Raw genomic sequence first — 14515 nt, forward strand, 5'->3', positions numbered from 1 at the left:
GCACAGCTGCAGCACAGCTCAGGAAGTCTCCTGTCACCTGGACAAACATACCATACACACGGCCAAGCGTGCACACTCTCACACACACACACACACACTCCTTGTCGTGTGTCATCATGCACACAAATGCTTATGGCAGGGTTGGGCCAAACCTAATTTCATTCAACATCATTAACTCTGAAATTTTATGTAAAATACAATTAAATTTAAAAAAATCACATGGAGCTATGAAACTAGCTTCAACGGTTTGGCCTAGAAGTATCTCTCCTCTCCTTCCTGTTTTGTCTCGGTCTGTGAGTATCTCTCCTCTCCTTCCTGTTTTGTCTCGGTCTGTGAGTATCTCTACTCTCCTTCCTCTTCTTCTGCAGGGCTGAAGAGTGTTCCAGATGAGATCCCTGCAGACAGCACCCTGCTGGACCTGCAGAACAACAAGATCACTGAGATCAAGGAGAATGACTTCAAGACTCTGAAGGGACTCCAAGTAAGAGATTAACACTCAATATGTCCACTAAACACTCAATATGTGTTACTGCAGATTTCCTCCTCTTCGTCAGAAGAGGAGGTGTAGGGATCGGACCAAAACGCAGAGTGGAAAGTGTCCATGATTTATTAACAATAAACTGAACACTACACGAAACAAAATAACAAAAGAGAATCAAACCGAAAGACAGTCCCGTGTGGCACGAACACTGACACGAAATACAAACACCCCCAAACACACACGTGAAACCCCGGCTGCCTAAGTATGATTCTCAATCAGGGACAACGATTGACAGCTGCCTCTGATTGAGAATCATACCAGGCCGAACACACAAAACCCCAACATAGAAAACAACACATAGACAACCCACCCAACTCACGCCCTGACCATACTAAATAAATACAAAACAAGAGAAAACAGGTCAGAAACGTGACAGCCCACTTAAACAAGCGCAAGATCTTCACCAAAACCAGACCACTAACCTATAGAACCCATCACCACCGTCATTCAACGCACAGCACATTGCATACAACAACTTCTAACTACTGTACTGTTCAATCTAAAACACTACATATTCCACTAAATACCATTAATACTTCATGTCCATAACTCAAACACTCACTATGGTTCCACCAACAATTATCACTGTATATCCTCATAAATATGTCAAATATGTCCACGTAAATACTGTATGTCCAACTAACACCAATATGTCCACTAAACACTTCAATATCAATGTCAACTAAACACTAAAATCTATGTCACTAAACACTTAATCATGATCCACTAAACACTATATGTCCACTATATAAATCACTTAAACTATTCCACTAAACACTTAATTATGTCCATTAAACACTCAATATGTTCACTAACACTTAATGCTGATATATATAAACTCAATATGTCCACTAAACTCAATCAATGTCACTAAAACCTCAATATGTCACTAACAACTTAATAGTTTCCACTACACTCTCTAATATCCACTAAAACATCCAATATGTCCCACTAATAACACTTCTATAATGTCACTAAACACTCAATATGTTCCACTAAACACTTAATGTGTATATCCACTAAATACTCAATATGTCACATAAAATACCAATATGTCCATAAACACTCATATGTCCACTAAACTCACTAATATGTCTCACTTAACATCTAATATGGTCACACTAAATCCACTAAATATCACTAAACAACTCCAATATGTCCACTAACACACTTAATATGTCCACTAAACACCTCAATATATTTCACTAAACATTAATGCTGTATATCCACTAAATACTCAATATGTCCACTAATTACTCATATATGTCCACTTAAACACTCAATATGTCCACCTAAACACTAATACTGTGTCCACTAAAACCCTCAATATGTCCACTCAAACACTTAATATGTCCACTTAAACACTCAATATATTCCACTAAAACACTTAATGCTGTATATCCACTAAATACTCAAATGTCCACTATATCTCGAATATGTCACTAAACACTCAATATGTCCACTAAACACTCTAATATGTCCACTAAACCCTCAATATGTCCCTAAATAGTCAAGATGTCCCATTTCTGTTGCAGCTTTCACAAATACTGATTGGCCCTTTTTTTGCATTTTCCAAAAAACATTGATTCACAATTCGCCATGTTTGTCTCAATTCTTCTAGGGAGTGCAATATTGACATCCCTTCCAAAGTATACACCAGAGTGAGTGTAGAAACCTGAATGTCTTGGTAGGAGAGCTAAAGGGAAAACACTGAAGCTGAACTTGAAGCCGTGTTTGTTGGATGACATCCTAACAGGCGTATTATACATGCAAAAGTATCAGCTGGAGCGAAGCAGTGGAAATCTGATTTATCTCTGGACTTTCTTGACGACAAGAGGTTATCCTTAGGTTGCTGTGTGCCGTGTTGTTGTGTGTGTGTGTGTTGTGTGTTGTGTGTGTGTCGTGTGTGATGTTGTGTGTGTGTTCAAAGGTGTGTTTGTGATTGTGTGTGTGGTGGTGTTGTGACCTGTACTTTCTTTGGAGACTCACTTTTCGCCTGAATCAATTCAAACATAGCTAACATAGTTTACACTACACATGGTTTAACTCGGATCAAAGATCCTAAAAATAGTCTACCAAAGGGAACAGCACTGTAAACCACCTCCACTCATTTGTTTTTAACCACAGGAATCCAGGTACCAATGTTCCCCAGGTGCCATGGAAACTATTCTCCTCTGGGCCATCGTGTGACCTCTCTACACGTGTATAGCTTTCTGACCTGTAATAAATAGCCTACCTCTGTCAAACGGCCCACACTGTTTCCACCCCCGTACATTAGTTGTTCTCTCCAGGGGGAATTTGCTGCATTCTCTGCATTCTCCATTCTTCCACCCCCGTCTGCAGCCTTGARTATGGAACGGTCCACTACAGACACAGCAATTTCTCTTGYGAAATTTCTCAGAAATTGCCTCCAATCACAACAACCCTGGCGCCTGTGCTCTTTAAGACTAGGTCCAAGGGTGTGTTGGGATTACTGTACAGACGTTAAAAAACAATCTCACATTTCAGTTACCTTGGATACGTTCAAATGAGTCAGTCCATACTTGTGAAATGTAATCAAACAGTCTGCAATAGGTCTAGAACATCGTATTTTGTTGATGTCAAGCGTTTAAGATGCTCGTCAACTAGTACAAAATAGTCTAAAATAGTCCAGTCTGTTTGTGAAGCAATTTTTGCAACCTCACTATGATATAATGAAAAGTCTGCCTTCAATTACTTCATTTTACACACATAAACAATGATCACATACACCCACGGGAAGTTGTAGCCACATTAAAGTAGCCAGTGACAGAACACATTTCAGAGTAACACATCATTGCTCATGATAATAGTAATATATTGCAATAATGTAGCTAGCTATCTCAAATAGAAAAAGCTATCTCAAAAGCAATCTCAAATAGAAAAAACAGTTGCCCAATTGTACATTAGCATAAATATCTACATAGTAATTAGCATTACCACCAACATACTAATTATAATTAGCATAAACATATAAATTATCATTAGCAAAACATACACATTAGCATTAGCTTAAATATAACAGGGATTGTTCTCTCTCCAATCTCCCCAGACCCTGATCCTGGTGAACAACCAGATCACCACAATCCACCCCAAGGCCTTCATTCCCCTGGGCAAGCTGCAGCGCCTCTACCTCTCCAAGAACCACCTCAAGGAAATGCCCGCCAACATGCCCAAGAGCCTGCAGGAGCTTCGCATCCACGAGAACAAGATCACTAAGATCAAGAAGGCCTCCTTCGAGGGCATGGCCCAGGTCATCGTCATGGGTATGGACCAGACCTGGCTTCAAATAACATTAGAAATCTTTCAGATATGTTGTGCCCTTGCTTATGCCTGCCTGGATTGCCTTAATGACAAGTCTGTTTTCTTCTGTTGGGTGCATAATGAACTCAACCCATCCCTTGTTCGGTACTCAAATTCCATACGATAGAACTAGTCTAATCCTTAACACACATATACAGTACACACAGTTACTTGAACATCTTTCCTTAATTGACTGTGTAGTAGCAATAGGACAGGAGCAAGTTAACAAGTTTTCAGCTAAAAAGTACACTAAAACATTACAGTCAGAGACTGATGATGCAAAGTGTTGTGTAACCATGAATTACAACGTGTCAGTGTTTAGAGAGTGCTAGCAATCGCCTACAGAGAGGAAGGGTTGGTTCATTGCTTACAGAGTGGAGAGTGGAATTTGAGGGTGCCAGCAGCAGACAGAGTGATAGAGTGTGCGCGTGTGTGTGTGTGTGTGTGTNTCGGTACTCAAATTCCATACGATAGAACTAGTCTAATCCTTAACACACATATACAGTACACACAGTTACTTGAACATCTTTCCTTAATTGACTGTATAGTAGCAATAGGACAGGAGMAWGTTAACAMGTTTTCAGCTAAAARGTACACTAAAACATTAGTCAGAGACTGATGATGCAAAGTGTTGTGTAACCATGAATTACAACGTGTCCGTGTTTAGAGAGTGCCAGCAATCGCCTACAGAGAGGAAGAGTTGGTGCATTGCTTACAGAGTGGAGAGGGGACTTTTGAGGGTGCCAGCAGCAGAGAGAGTGATGGAGTGTGTGCGTGTGTGTGTGTGTGTGTGCGCGCATTTATGCATTTATTTATAATGTCTCTATTCTGGTGTGTGTTACATTCAGAATGTAAAGTATCTCATTATAGCATAGCTGAAGGACTGGAGCGGTAGGCCCTAAAACACACTGATCCTCAGATTATATCCCCAGTGTGACAAATCGGCCAATCCAGCGAGGCTATAGGACGAGGCAGACAGGGCTTATGGACAATATCCCACGCCGGCCGCAAACCATGTTTATACATGAGTAGGTGGAGATTCCCGTAACACACCAGGACTGGGATGTGGTTAATGGACCTTTTTTTCTCTCGGTTTTCTTTTCTGTCTCCTCCCCTGATTGTCTACCTCTCTATTTATCTTCTTCTCTGTCTATCTCTCTCTTGCTCTCTCTCTTTATTTCTGCTCCCTCTGTCTCTTAATACCCTATCTCCCTTAATTCTCTCTCTGTCTCTCTGTCTGTCTCTCTCTCCCTCCTTCTCTTTCCAGAGCTCGGCTCCAACCCCCTGAAGAGTGCAGGGGTTGAGGCTGGGGCGTTCGGKGCCCTGAAGAAGGTCTCATACATCCGCATTGCAGACACCAACCTGACAGAGATCCCCAAAGGTACTGCCCTCTCTGGTCACCCCATCACAAATCATCCTTCCTTCCTTCCAGTCCCTTGAAGGGATCAATAGAAATCTAACACAAGGCTAGGTATGAGCAGAGAGCCATTACATAGCTTTCACCTATCCAGTCATGTCAGATCATTTCACTGTGTGGATCCAACTGAAGAATATGGAAAATAACATGTCATTTCAATAAAGGATGGCTGTAGGGATTTTGACCACACTACAACAACAAAAGATGTATTCAACATACTGTATATTTCTAAGGCAACCAGCTGCAATGGGATTGTGAAAATGTTTGTTGAGCAAACTCACAACAATAGTTGGTGTGTGAACATTTTGTTGAGCATACTCACAATTGCAACTTAATGCCTTTCAATTGTACRTTGAATCAACATCTTTTTGTTTTACAGTGCAGGGCCTGAATCTMTATTTTCAACCAGGACTGGTTTGAATASTTCACAGCTCAATAGCTCCAGCTAAAACAAAGGAATTCAAGTTAACAGTGAGGATCTCTTACTCAATCGACCACAGCCAAAATCATCAATCATCTTGCACTGCARGAATGCACATTTGGATTGATAGGCTCMACTGAACAATGGTTACAGTGTGGAACCAAGAGAGGAAAACTAAAACAGMATATTCATTCAAAGGCGTGTAACATGAATGTTATCTGGCCTATTGTGGGAATCTGGCCACCAGTTCAGATCGAATAGTACTCAGAGAGAGATCCTCTAATCTAATGCTTTAATACGAATAGAAGGGATGAAGGAGAGGCCTCTGGATGTTAGAGGCTGCGTCTGAGTTGGCATCCTATTCCCTATAGTGCACTATTACCTAGTCAAAAGTAGTGCACTAGGGATTAGGGTGCCATTTCAGATGCATTAGAATTAGTATGGATTCAGAGTCCTACTGGCATACTGTACGTAGACATTAACCACTTACCTTCCCCTCACCACAACTGCTGTGGTTTCCCCGGTTGTTTGTCCTCTCGTCATTGTCTCTCTCCTGTGGGTTGCCAGGTCTGCCCTCCTCCCTCTCCGAGCTCCACCTGGACAGCAACAAGATCACCAAGGTGCAGGCGGACAACCTGAAGGGCCTCAAGAACCTGGCTAAGTAAAGATGTTTCAACACTTCTACTCAATGTTTCAAAAACGTTTTTTTCAAAAACGTTTCATAAATGCTCTTGACGAGGACAAAGCATGCTTACAGTATTCTTCTTCACTGTATTTGATGAGTGGGTCAACACTTCATAAGTAGTCCTGTAGTGGGATATTGGGTCCATCTCTAGACAACAGTGCCCCGCACACACACACACACCCTAGTATGTATTTCAAACCTCAGCAACAATCCTGGGTTAGTCACCAATTCAGTTATATAAGGAGTATTTGAATTGATGCGGTACTTCTTGGCATTAATGCCACTAGTGTTTTTTGTACCACATCGTCCCATTCACTGGTACTCTGCTGCTAGTACTGTCTCTCTCTCTCTCTCTCTCTCTGTGTCTCTCTCTGTGTCTCTCTGTGTGCCTCTGTCTCTCTCTGTCTCTCTCGGTGTCTCTGTGTCTGTCTCTCTGTCTCTCTCTGTCTCTCTCTGTGTCTCTCTGTGTGTCTCTCTCTGTGTCTCTCTGTGTGTCTCTCTGTCTCTCTCTGTCTCTCCAACCAGACAGACTCACTCAGAGAACCCAACTCCTGGTTCTCTCTCACTCCCTGTGGCTGTGCCTGTCAGATCTCTCTCATTCTGTCACTCTCTCTCTGTCTCTCTCTCTCTGACTCTCATTGAGACATTAGGGGCGTTGATTTATCAAGGCATTATGTGTTTGAGAGTTTTAACAAAATGCATATGAAAGCAATGTTTCTGAAAATCAACAGCTGGGTTTATAAGATCACTGCTTCGAGGGTAGGAAAAGACTCATGCCAAAGTAGGGAGACTAATCAACAGAAATATACTCTCATGCAGTACAAGGCAGTTTATTTTGGAAGAGCTGCAGGATTCACTGAAAATATTATTTTAAATTTTCTGGATCGGCAACACGTTCGCTAGCGAGTATTTCATTTTGTCAACGATGTTGGTCCCTTGGCAAAAGTAGAACCTCTTTCTCATTTGCTAGTCTACATTCTGCCCATGGTTTTCATTGGCAGAAAACCAGTTTGTGTCTTTCCCATTGGATGTTTTCTTTCCTCTTTCTCTCATTTGTTTTTATACATTCTGTACGTTGACTTGTAGGGACAGCTCAGGGCTTCATGCCCTCTTATATCGCTCTTCTTCTGTACCTCTGTCTCATTGGCTCTTTTACACATCGTGTCTCTGTCCCATTGGCTCTGACACATTCTGTGTCTCTCCCCATTGGYTGGTTTGTCTCCTAGGCTGGGTCTAAGCTACAATGAGATCAGCCAGGTGGAGAACGGTTCTCTGGCCATGGTTCCTCACCTCAGAGAGCTTCACCTGGACAACAATGCCCTCACCACCGTGCCTGCAGGCCTGCCTGACCACAAGTACATCCAGGTGGGTTCCACCGGACACACAGGTGTCCCGTCACACCTGGGAGAATGGGTARAGGCTTCATGTCCATGAATGTTCCACCTCACACAGGGTTTTSTCAGGAGGGTGTAACCATTACAGATCAATCTCATGATGATGATGATGAAATAAAATATAAATAAGTTGATTAACACAGAAAKGACCTTTCTWTATAYGCAATGTTCATTTCCAGACATCCCTCCCTCTAACCACTCATTGTGGTTGATATGTTCCCAGGTGATCTACCTCCACAGCAACAAGATAGGGGTGGTGGGCACCCAGGACTTCTGCCCACCAGGCTACAATACCAAGAAGGCCATGTACTCTGGCATCAGCCTGTTCTCCAACCCCGTCCCTTACTGGGAGGTGCAGCCCATCACCTTCCGCTGTGTGTTCGACCGCTCCGCCATCCAGCTGGGCAACTACAGGAAGAAGTAGAGAAAAAGTAGTCCACCCCAGAGAGAGAGAGAGAGTGTGTGTGTGTGTGTGTGTGTGTGTGTGTGTGTGTGTGTGTGTGTNTGTGTGTGTGTGTGTGTGTGTGTGTGTGTGTGTGTGTGTGTGTGTGTGTGTGTGTGTGAACCGCAGCCCCCCATCCACCCCACAACACTGATCGGCAACTTTATCCCCATTTTAAAACCATAGCGAACATCCAATACAGTTTTAACAGTTACAGTACTTAATGTTTTCATGAGCAAAGACAGAACAGTTACAAAACTCAGTACCAAACCTTCCATAGATGGCTTAGTAATAACTCAAACCAGCTCTGTATGCAAACAGTTGATTTATAATAGTCCATGTGCCATTTGTACATTTCATATTCTACAACAGTAATCACTGGCATTATCCTGTAACAGGTCTTCCATACACAATAAACCGTCAACTCATGAAATACTGTAACACTAACTCATGGTAGTTACCTGTCAAAAAGCTCAACTTAAAGGGGATGTCACCCACTTTTCAACCTCATTTTCATTATATCCATTACAATACCATCGTCTACATATGTGAAAACGTCACATTTCTATGTTTTGGAGAAAACAAATATGAAGTTAAAAAGATGACATCATCAAGAAAATACCATCATCCCTCTGGCTAGAAACTCGTTGCGGGTTTTGAAAAGCACTGTTTGTTTTGAACTTTTAAGCCTGTGATGTCACAGAGAAGCCTTTTATTAGGACCTTTCTTCTTCTCTTTTTAACCACAGAGCATAGACAAAACAACGTGTCGTTTTCACACATGTAGACACTGATATGGTGCTGGAGATAATGAATATGAGGTTGAAAAGTGGCGGAATTGTCCTTTAACAGAAGACTGTGCATTGGTTTTGAAGTGTGTGCCCTCAGATTGCATGACTGAAATGTTATTTTGTGTGTGAAAGAAACATTATGAAAGACAACAAAATATTTTCAACAACAACAAAAAATATATATGACCACTTTGAAAATATGTACACGATTAACCCTTTAATACCTCACACATGTCAGCTGGTTGAGATTGGCTGAAAAATCTGAATTTGACCGGTGTAGATCTTTTGTGTGCAACAAGCCTTTACGTGCATAAATCTGTGACAATTACAGTAGGTAAGCTGACCTGCGGAGCGGGCAGCAAAGGGTTAACTCGTGTCTTAATACCATTAACACCAGCTAGGATACTAGAATGCACTAGAGTATATTACCTGTGTAGTAGCTAGCGTTCAAAGTGTACCTTTACAATATGTCGTACTATTTGAAAGAATTCCGATTTTCTTTCTTTCACATTGTAGTCGATTGCCATGTCTCCTGCTTGCTTCACTGTTGATTTCAATTTTGTTGTTTTTACTAAATGTTCCAACAGTTTAAAGATTTAAGATTTTCCATAAAGCATTTATTTCTTCTTCTTCACATTCCATTCCCCCATCTGTCATGTAACATCAGCTCATACAACCAAGATGAAAATAGCTCTTAAAGATGTAGAATAAACAATATATACGTTCTGAAACAGAAGCCATGCCCAAAGATCTATACGCATGCTTTTCTTCATTTGACTTGAAGCACGGTGGTGGTTTCTGGGATGCCATGCTAATGCCTGTTTTCTTTCTCTTCTTTTTTACTTTGCCTTTCTTTTGTTCTTTTTTTTAAGTCTGAAGAGAATTGGAGGCTGCAGGCGGACTGTCATGCCTTCAGTGCCCATGTTAGTGTGAATGTTTGTATGTATAGACGCTGTATATAAATGCTGTATAAAAAAAAACTCTCATTGCTTATTAAAAGCACAAGCACTTACAGTAGTTCAGACTTAATATATCAACAATAAAGATGTTCCTCTCTTTTTTCTGAGCAGGGGCTCCGCCTAAGGCGTCCTGAACCAAATAAAAATACCAATTAAAAAGCAGCATTTTTCTGGGGGTGTCGCCATCAGAGGTCATAACCCTTGGTATGTCCACGTTGTGTGTGTCGTTGTCATAGAGTTGGAAAGAGGGCCCACCTCCTATCTTTRACATTATTGCTTCTGTGATAGCATAGGTTTTGTGGMAAGTGYKCCCTCTWACCAWCTCTATGKTCGGTGTGTGGAGGGCTCTACTTGCCCTGTCACTAGATGGAGCTGTAATATCTATGGAACAGTCAAACGAGTATAGACTTCAYAGTGATGGACGGAGTTTCCAGGTGAACAAGGTYGTGAGGAGGAACAGGTGAGACACCGGAGAAAGCAGGTGAGAAAGTATTCACACTGTAATATTCTACGGTCACACACCAAACACAGAGTACTGGAGAGACTCTTAGAACACTCTTAAACGTTGAAAGGCCCTCATAACAAGTAAGCATAAGTGATTTTGTGCAAAACAACAACTGTATCCATAAGGTGAAATATCAAGGCTTTAGGGGATTAATGGTCTATCAAGCCTGACTTGAATGGTGTATTTATAAGGGGCGATGTTTTCTGTAGTTGCCAGAACTATTGTTGCGCTGGCTCTCTGTTGTGGGGTTTTCAGAGAAGTTCAGGGAGGGGACTGGACATCTGAAACAAACAGGATCCAAGGTAAACAGTAAGAGTGAAGTAATGTAGATACACCAGAATAATATTATATCAACAACAAGCTGAAGGCAACAGTAGTGTTAAAACTCACATCGCTTCAGCGAATATGAGCTACATTTATGGATTTTATATTAAATATTTAAATGCGACAACCAATCAAGTAAAATGTAAATTGCCTATGGTYGTGGTTGAATAGTCTTGGGTATCAAGATACATCGTAAGTACTGTATATTGTTTAATAGCTGACAGATTTGATACGAGGCCAGTGACACCCAGATAACTGTGGTAAAAACATGTCTGCTCTATAGGGGATATCTTCAGTCTTTTTCATGAATCCTACTCCCGCAACAGGCAGCATGCCCTGGACCTATGAACTATTGGAAGGTTGTGTTAACAACAAAGATAGACACTTTAAAACAAGTTTGCTCCAATTGACTCTTTAAAAAAAAAACGTAGGAAACCCGATATAGTATATTTACTGGAATAGTATTGATATCATCACGGTGTAAGATATGTCTGTAAGCCTCCATGATTCCTTACAGTTTTGGGTCACTTACACACACTGAGATACCAGACAATACACATATTGCATATTGACAGGGAGATATTTATACAGCAGTGTTTCCCAAACCTCTCTGTGAGTACTCCCAACTGGTCAACTTATTTTCAAACCTAGATTAAAATCAGGTGCGCTCAGCCTGGCCTCAGAGCCATACGAAACATACTATACATATAGGCGAGTTGGTTGTTTAGCAACAAAACCAACGCGTGCGCAACTATGGGGCAAAATTAGATTGTTGACAACATGTCAACTATATTTAGTCTCCAAATGTTTATTGAAAACAAGTAAATTTGCACAATGAGCACTTGTTGTCTCTTAAATACGTTGTTACAGTTGTTGGTTAGCTAGCTAGTGAATTTTAGCCATATTAGCATTGACATGAAATCAGTCAAAACACCTAAAAACAAGACGTGGTATCAAGAACAAGATTAAACTAGGTGAAACGAGCCACTTATGATTCCCCACATGGCATCTTGTCATTTTTGCTAGCTTTCTGATCGTTCAGAATCATAACAAAGCACGACTTCCGACCACATCGATGTGCGTGCATCATTTTCGTGACATTGTCAGCCAACACGTCTATTTCTGAGCACCTCTAAGACATATGATATGTACTAATGGTCTAGTTACTTCAGACAGAAAGTATGGAGGTTGGTCGGGGAGGAAGGGTGGACTTAAACCGCGACTGTCTAGCAAAAGGTTGCATGTTCAAGTCACGTTGGGGACAACTGTAGCATTTTAGCAGGATTGGGTATGTTACTTTCTAAATGTAATCCGTTAGTTACTAATTACTAGTCCAAAATTGTGAACAGGAATGTAACTTTTGGATTACCCAAACTCAGTCAAATAATCTGACTACTTTCAGTTTCTTTTGGATTACTTTCCCCTTAAGAAGCATTAGAAGAAGACAAAAAGGATCCATCAAATGCATTTGGTGTGTCATCCTAGTAGTCTCTGACTTTCAAAGTATCTGGAATCCTATTACTGATTAGAATATTTTAGCTGGTAGCGTAACTGATTACAGTTTGTCTGTAATCAAATGTCATGTAACTGACTACGTAATCAGTTACTCCCAAATGTTGCATTTTAGTTTAACCCTTCCCCTAACCCTTATTCCTTAACCCAATTCACCTCACCTGGAATATATCAGATGAGGGAATGGTACAGTATTCTGGTGCACCTCTTGTCACAATGGGGCCTGTTATTTAGTGTGTAATACACAGTAATACTAAATGCTCTACAGAATGCTCTTCTCTAACAGAAGAAAAGGTAGGTGCCAAATAAGCCTATTCTACCAGAACACAAATTGCACTGTTCATCTAAAAACTGTAATTTCTAGAGAGATTTATGATTTTTATGACTTGCTGTATAATCAAACAAGGTCTTCAATTAAATAACTGTCCATAACATAAGGATTACCAGAGAGCTATTTGACTGGGCTGGAGTCCCAACCAGTAAGGTGATTGGTGGACGTTATAAGGAAGGTGGAGCATGTAGATCCATGACAGGAATGCATCAGTGTTGGAGCCTCTGGCAACTGCACACACACATCTGTTAGTCACACCACAGGGCCATGGGTCTCCTGCCCCTCTCTGTCGCCCCCATGTGGTGGGTATTGGCTTCTCTCCATCGCTCTTTCTTTCGACCCCCTCTGCACACACACACACACACACATGTGTGTGTGTGTGTGTGTGTGTGTGAGTGTGTGTGCATGTGTGTGTATACATAATGCACACCCGGGTTGGCAGGTACATGCATGTGTGTGTGTATGAGGGAGAGACAGGCAGGAGAAGGTGCATGCATGACAGTGTGAATGTCTATATCCATGTGCCCACGTGTCAGAGTGAAACCGTGTCAGAGTGAAACCGTGTCAGAGTGAAACTACAGTATGTGTGAGTGAGACTACACTAGGTGTGAGTGAGACTACACTAGGTGTGAGTGAGACTACACTAGGTGTGAGTGAAACTACAGTATGTGTGAGTGAGACTACACTAGGTGTGAGTGAAACTACAGTATGTGTGAGTGAGACTACAGGTGTGAGTGAGACTACACTAGGTGTGAGTGAGACTACACTAGGTGTGAGTGAGCCTACACTAGGTGTGAGTGAGTCTACACTAGGTGTGAGTGAAACTGCACTAGGTGTGAGTGAGTCTACACTAGGTGTGACTGAGACTACACTAGGTGTGACTGAGACTACACTAGGTGTGACTGAGACTACACTAGGTGTGACTGAGACTACACTAGATGTGACTGAGTCTACACTAGGTGTAACTGAGACTACACTAGTTGTGACTGAGACTACAGTATGTGTGAGTGAGACTGTAGTATGTGTGAGTGAGACTACACTAGGTGTGAGAGAGATGCGTACTGTAATGTGAGTGAGACTTACAGTATGTGTGTGAATGAGACTACTGTATGTGTGAGAGAGACTACACTAGGTGTGAGTGAGACTACAGTATGTGTGTGAGTGAGACTACATTATGTGTGAGTGAGTCTACACTAAGTTGAGAGAGGACTATAGTATGTGTGAGTGAGACTACACTAGGTGTGAGAGAGACTGCAGTATATGTGTGATTGAGACTACACTAGGTGTGAGAGAGACTGCAGTATATGTGTGACATAGACTGCAGTATGTTGTGTGAGTGAGACTACGTATGTGTGTCAGTAGACTACAGTATGTGTGAGTGAGACTACACTAGTGTGAGGAGGTCGACAGTATGTGTGTGTGTGAGTGAGAACGACAGTATGTGTGTGAGTGAGACTACGTATGTGTGTGAGGAGTAACTGCAGTATGTGTGAGTGAGACATGACAGTAATGTGTGAGTGAGACTACACTAGGTGTGAGTTAGACTTTCAGTATGTGTGAGTGAGCCTACACTAGGTGTGAGAGAGACTGCAGTATGTGTGTGAATGAGACTACACTAGGTGTGAGTGAGACTACAGTATTGGTTTGAATGAGACTACAGTATGTGTGTGAGTGAGGCTACAGTCGGTGTGTGAGTGAGACTACACTAGGTGTGACTGAGACTACAGTATGTGTGAGTGAGACTACAGTATGTGTGTGAATGAGACTACAGTATGTGTTTGAGTGAGACTACAGTAGGTGTGTGAATGAGACTACAGTATGTGTGTGAGTGAGACTACAGTAGGTGTGTGAGTGAGACTACAGTATGTGTGTG

General features: G+C 41.6%; 1 protein-coding gene across 1 annotated transcript in view; it reads left to right on the top strand.

Moving 5' to 3' along the window:
• dcn (decorin) overlaps positions 1-8314 on the top strand; it is a 38750-nt gene extending 30436 nt beyond the window's left edge. The window contains exons 3-8 of the mRNA XM_024140008.2: positions 369-481; positions 3612-3825; positions 5130-5243; positions 6268-6361; positions 7612-7750; positions 8003-8314. Of these exons, the coding sequence (XP_023995776.1) occupies positions 369-481; positions 3612-3825; positions 5130-5243; positions 6268-6361; positions 7612-7750; positions 8003-8203 (875 nt within the window). The 3' untranslated portion in view covers positions 8204-8314. The remainder of the gene's footprint in view (positions 1-368; positions 482-3611; positions 3826-5129; positions 5244-6267; positions 6362-7611; positions 7751-8002) is intronic.
• The last annotated feature ends 6201 nt before the right edge of the window (positions 8315-14515 follow it).

This window comes from Salvelinus sp. IW2-2015, unplaced genomic scaffold (assembly GCF_002910315.2).
Source record: "Salvelinus sp. IW2-2015 unplaced genomic scaffold, ASM291031v2 Un_scaffold1982, whole genome shotgun sequence".
Classification (NCBI taxonomy): Eukaryota; Metazoa; Chordata; class Actinopteri; order Salmoniformes; family Salmonidae; genus Salvelinus; species Salvelinus sp. IW2-2015.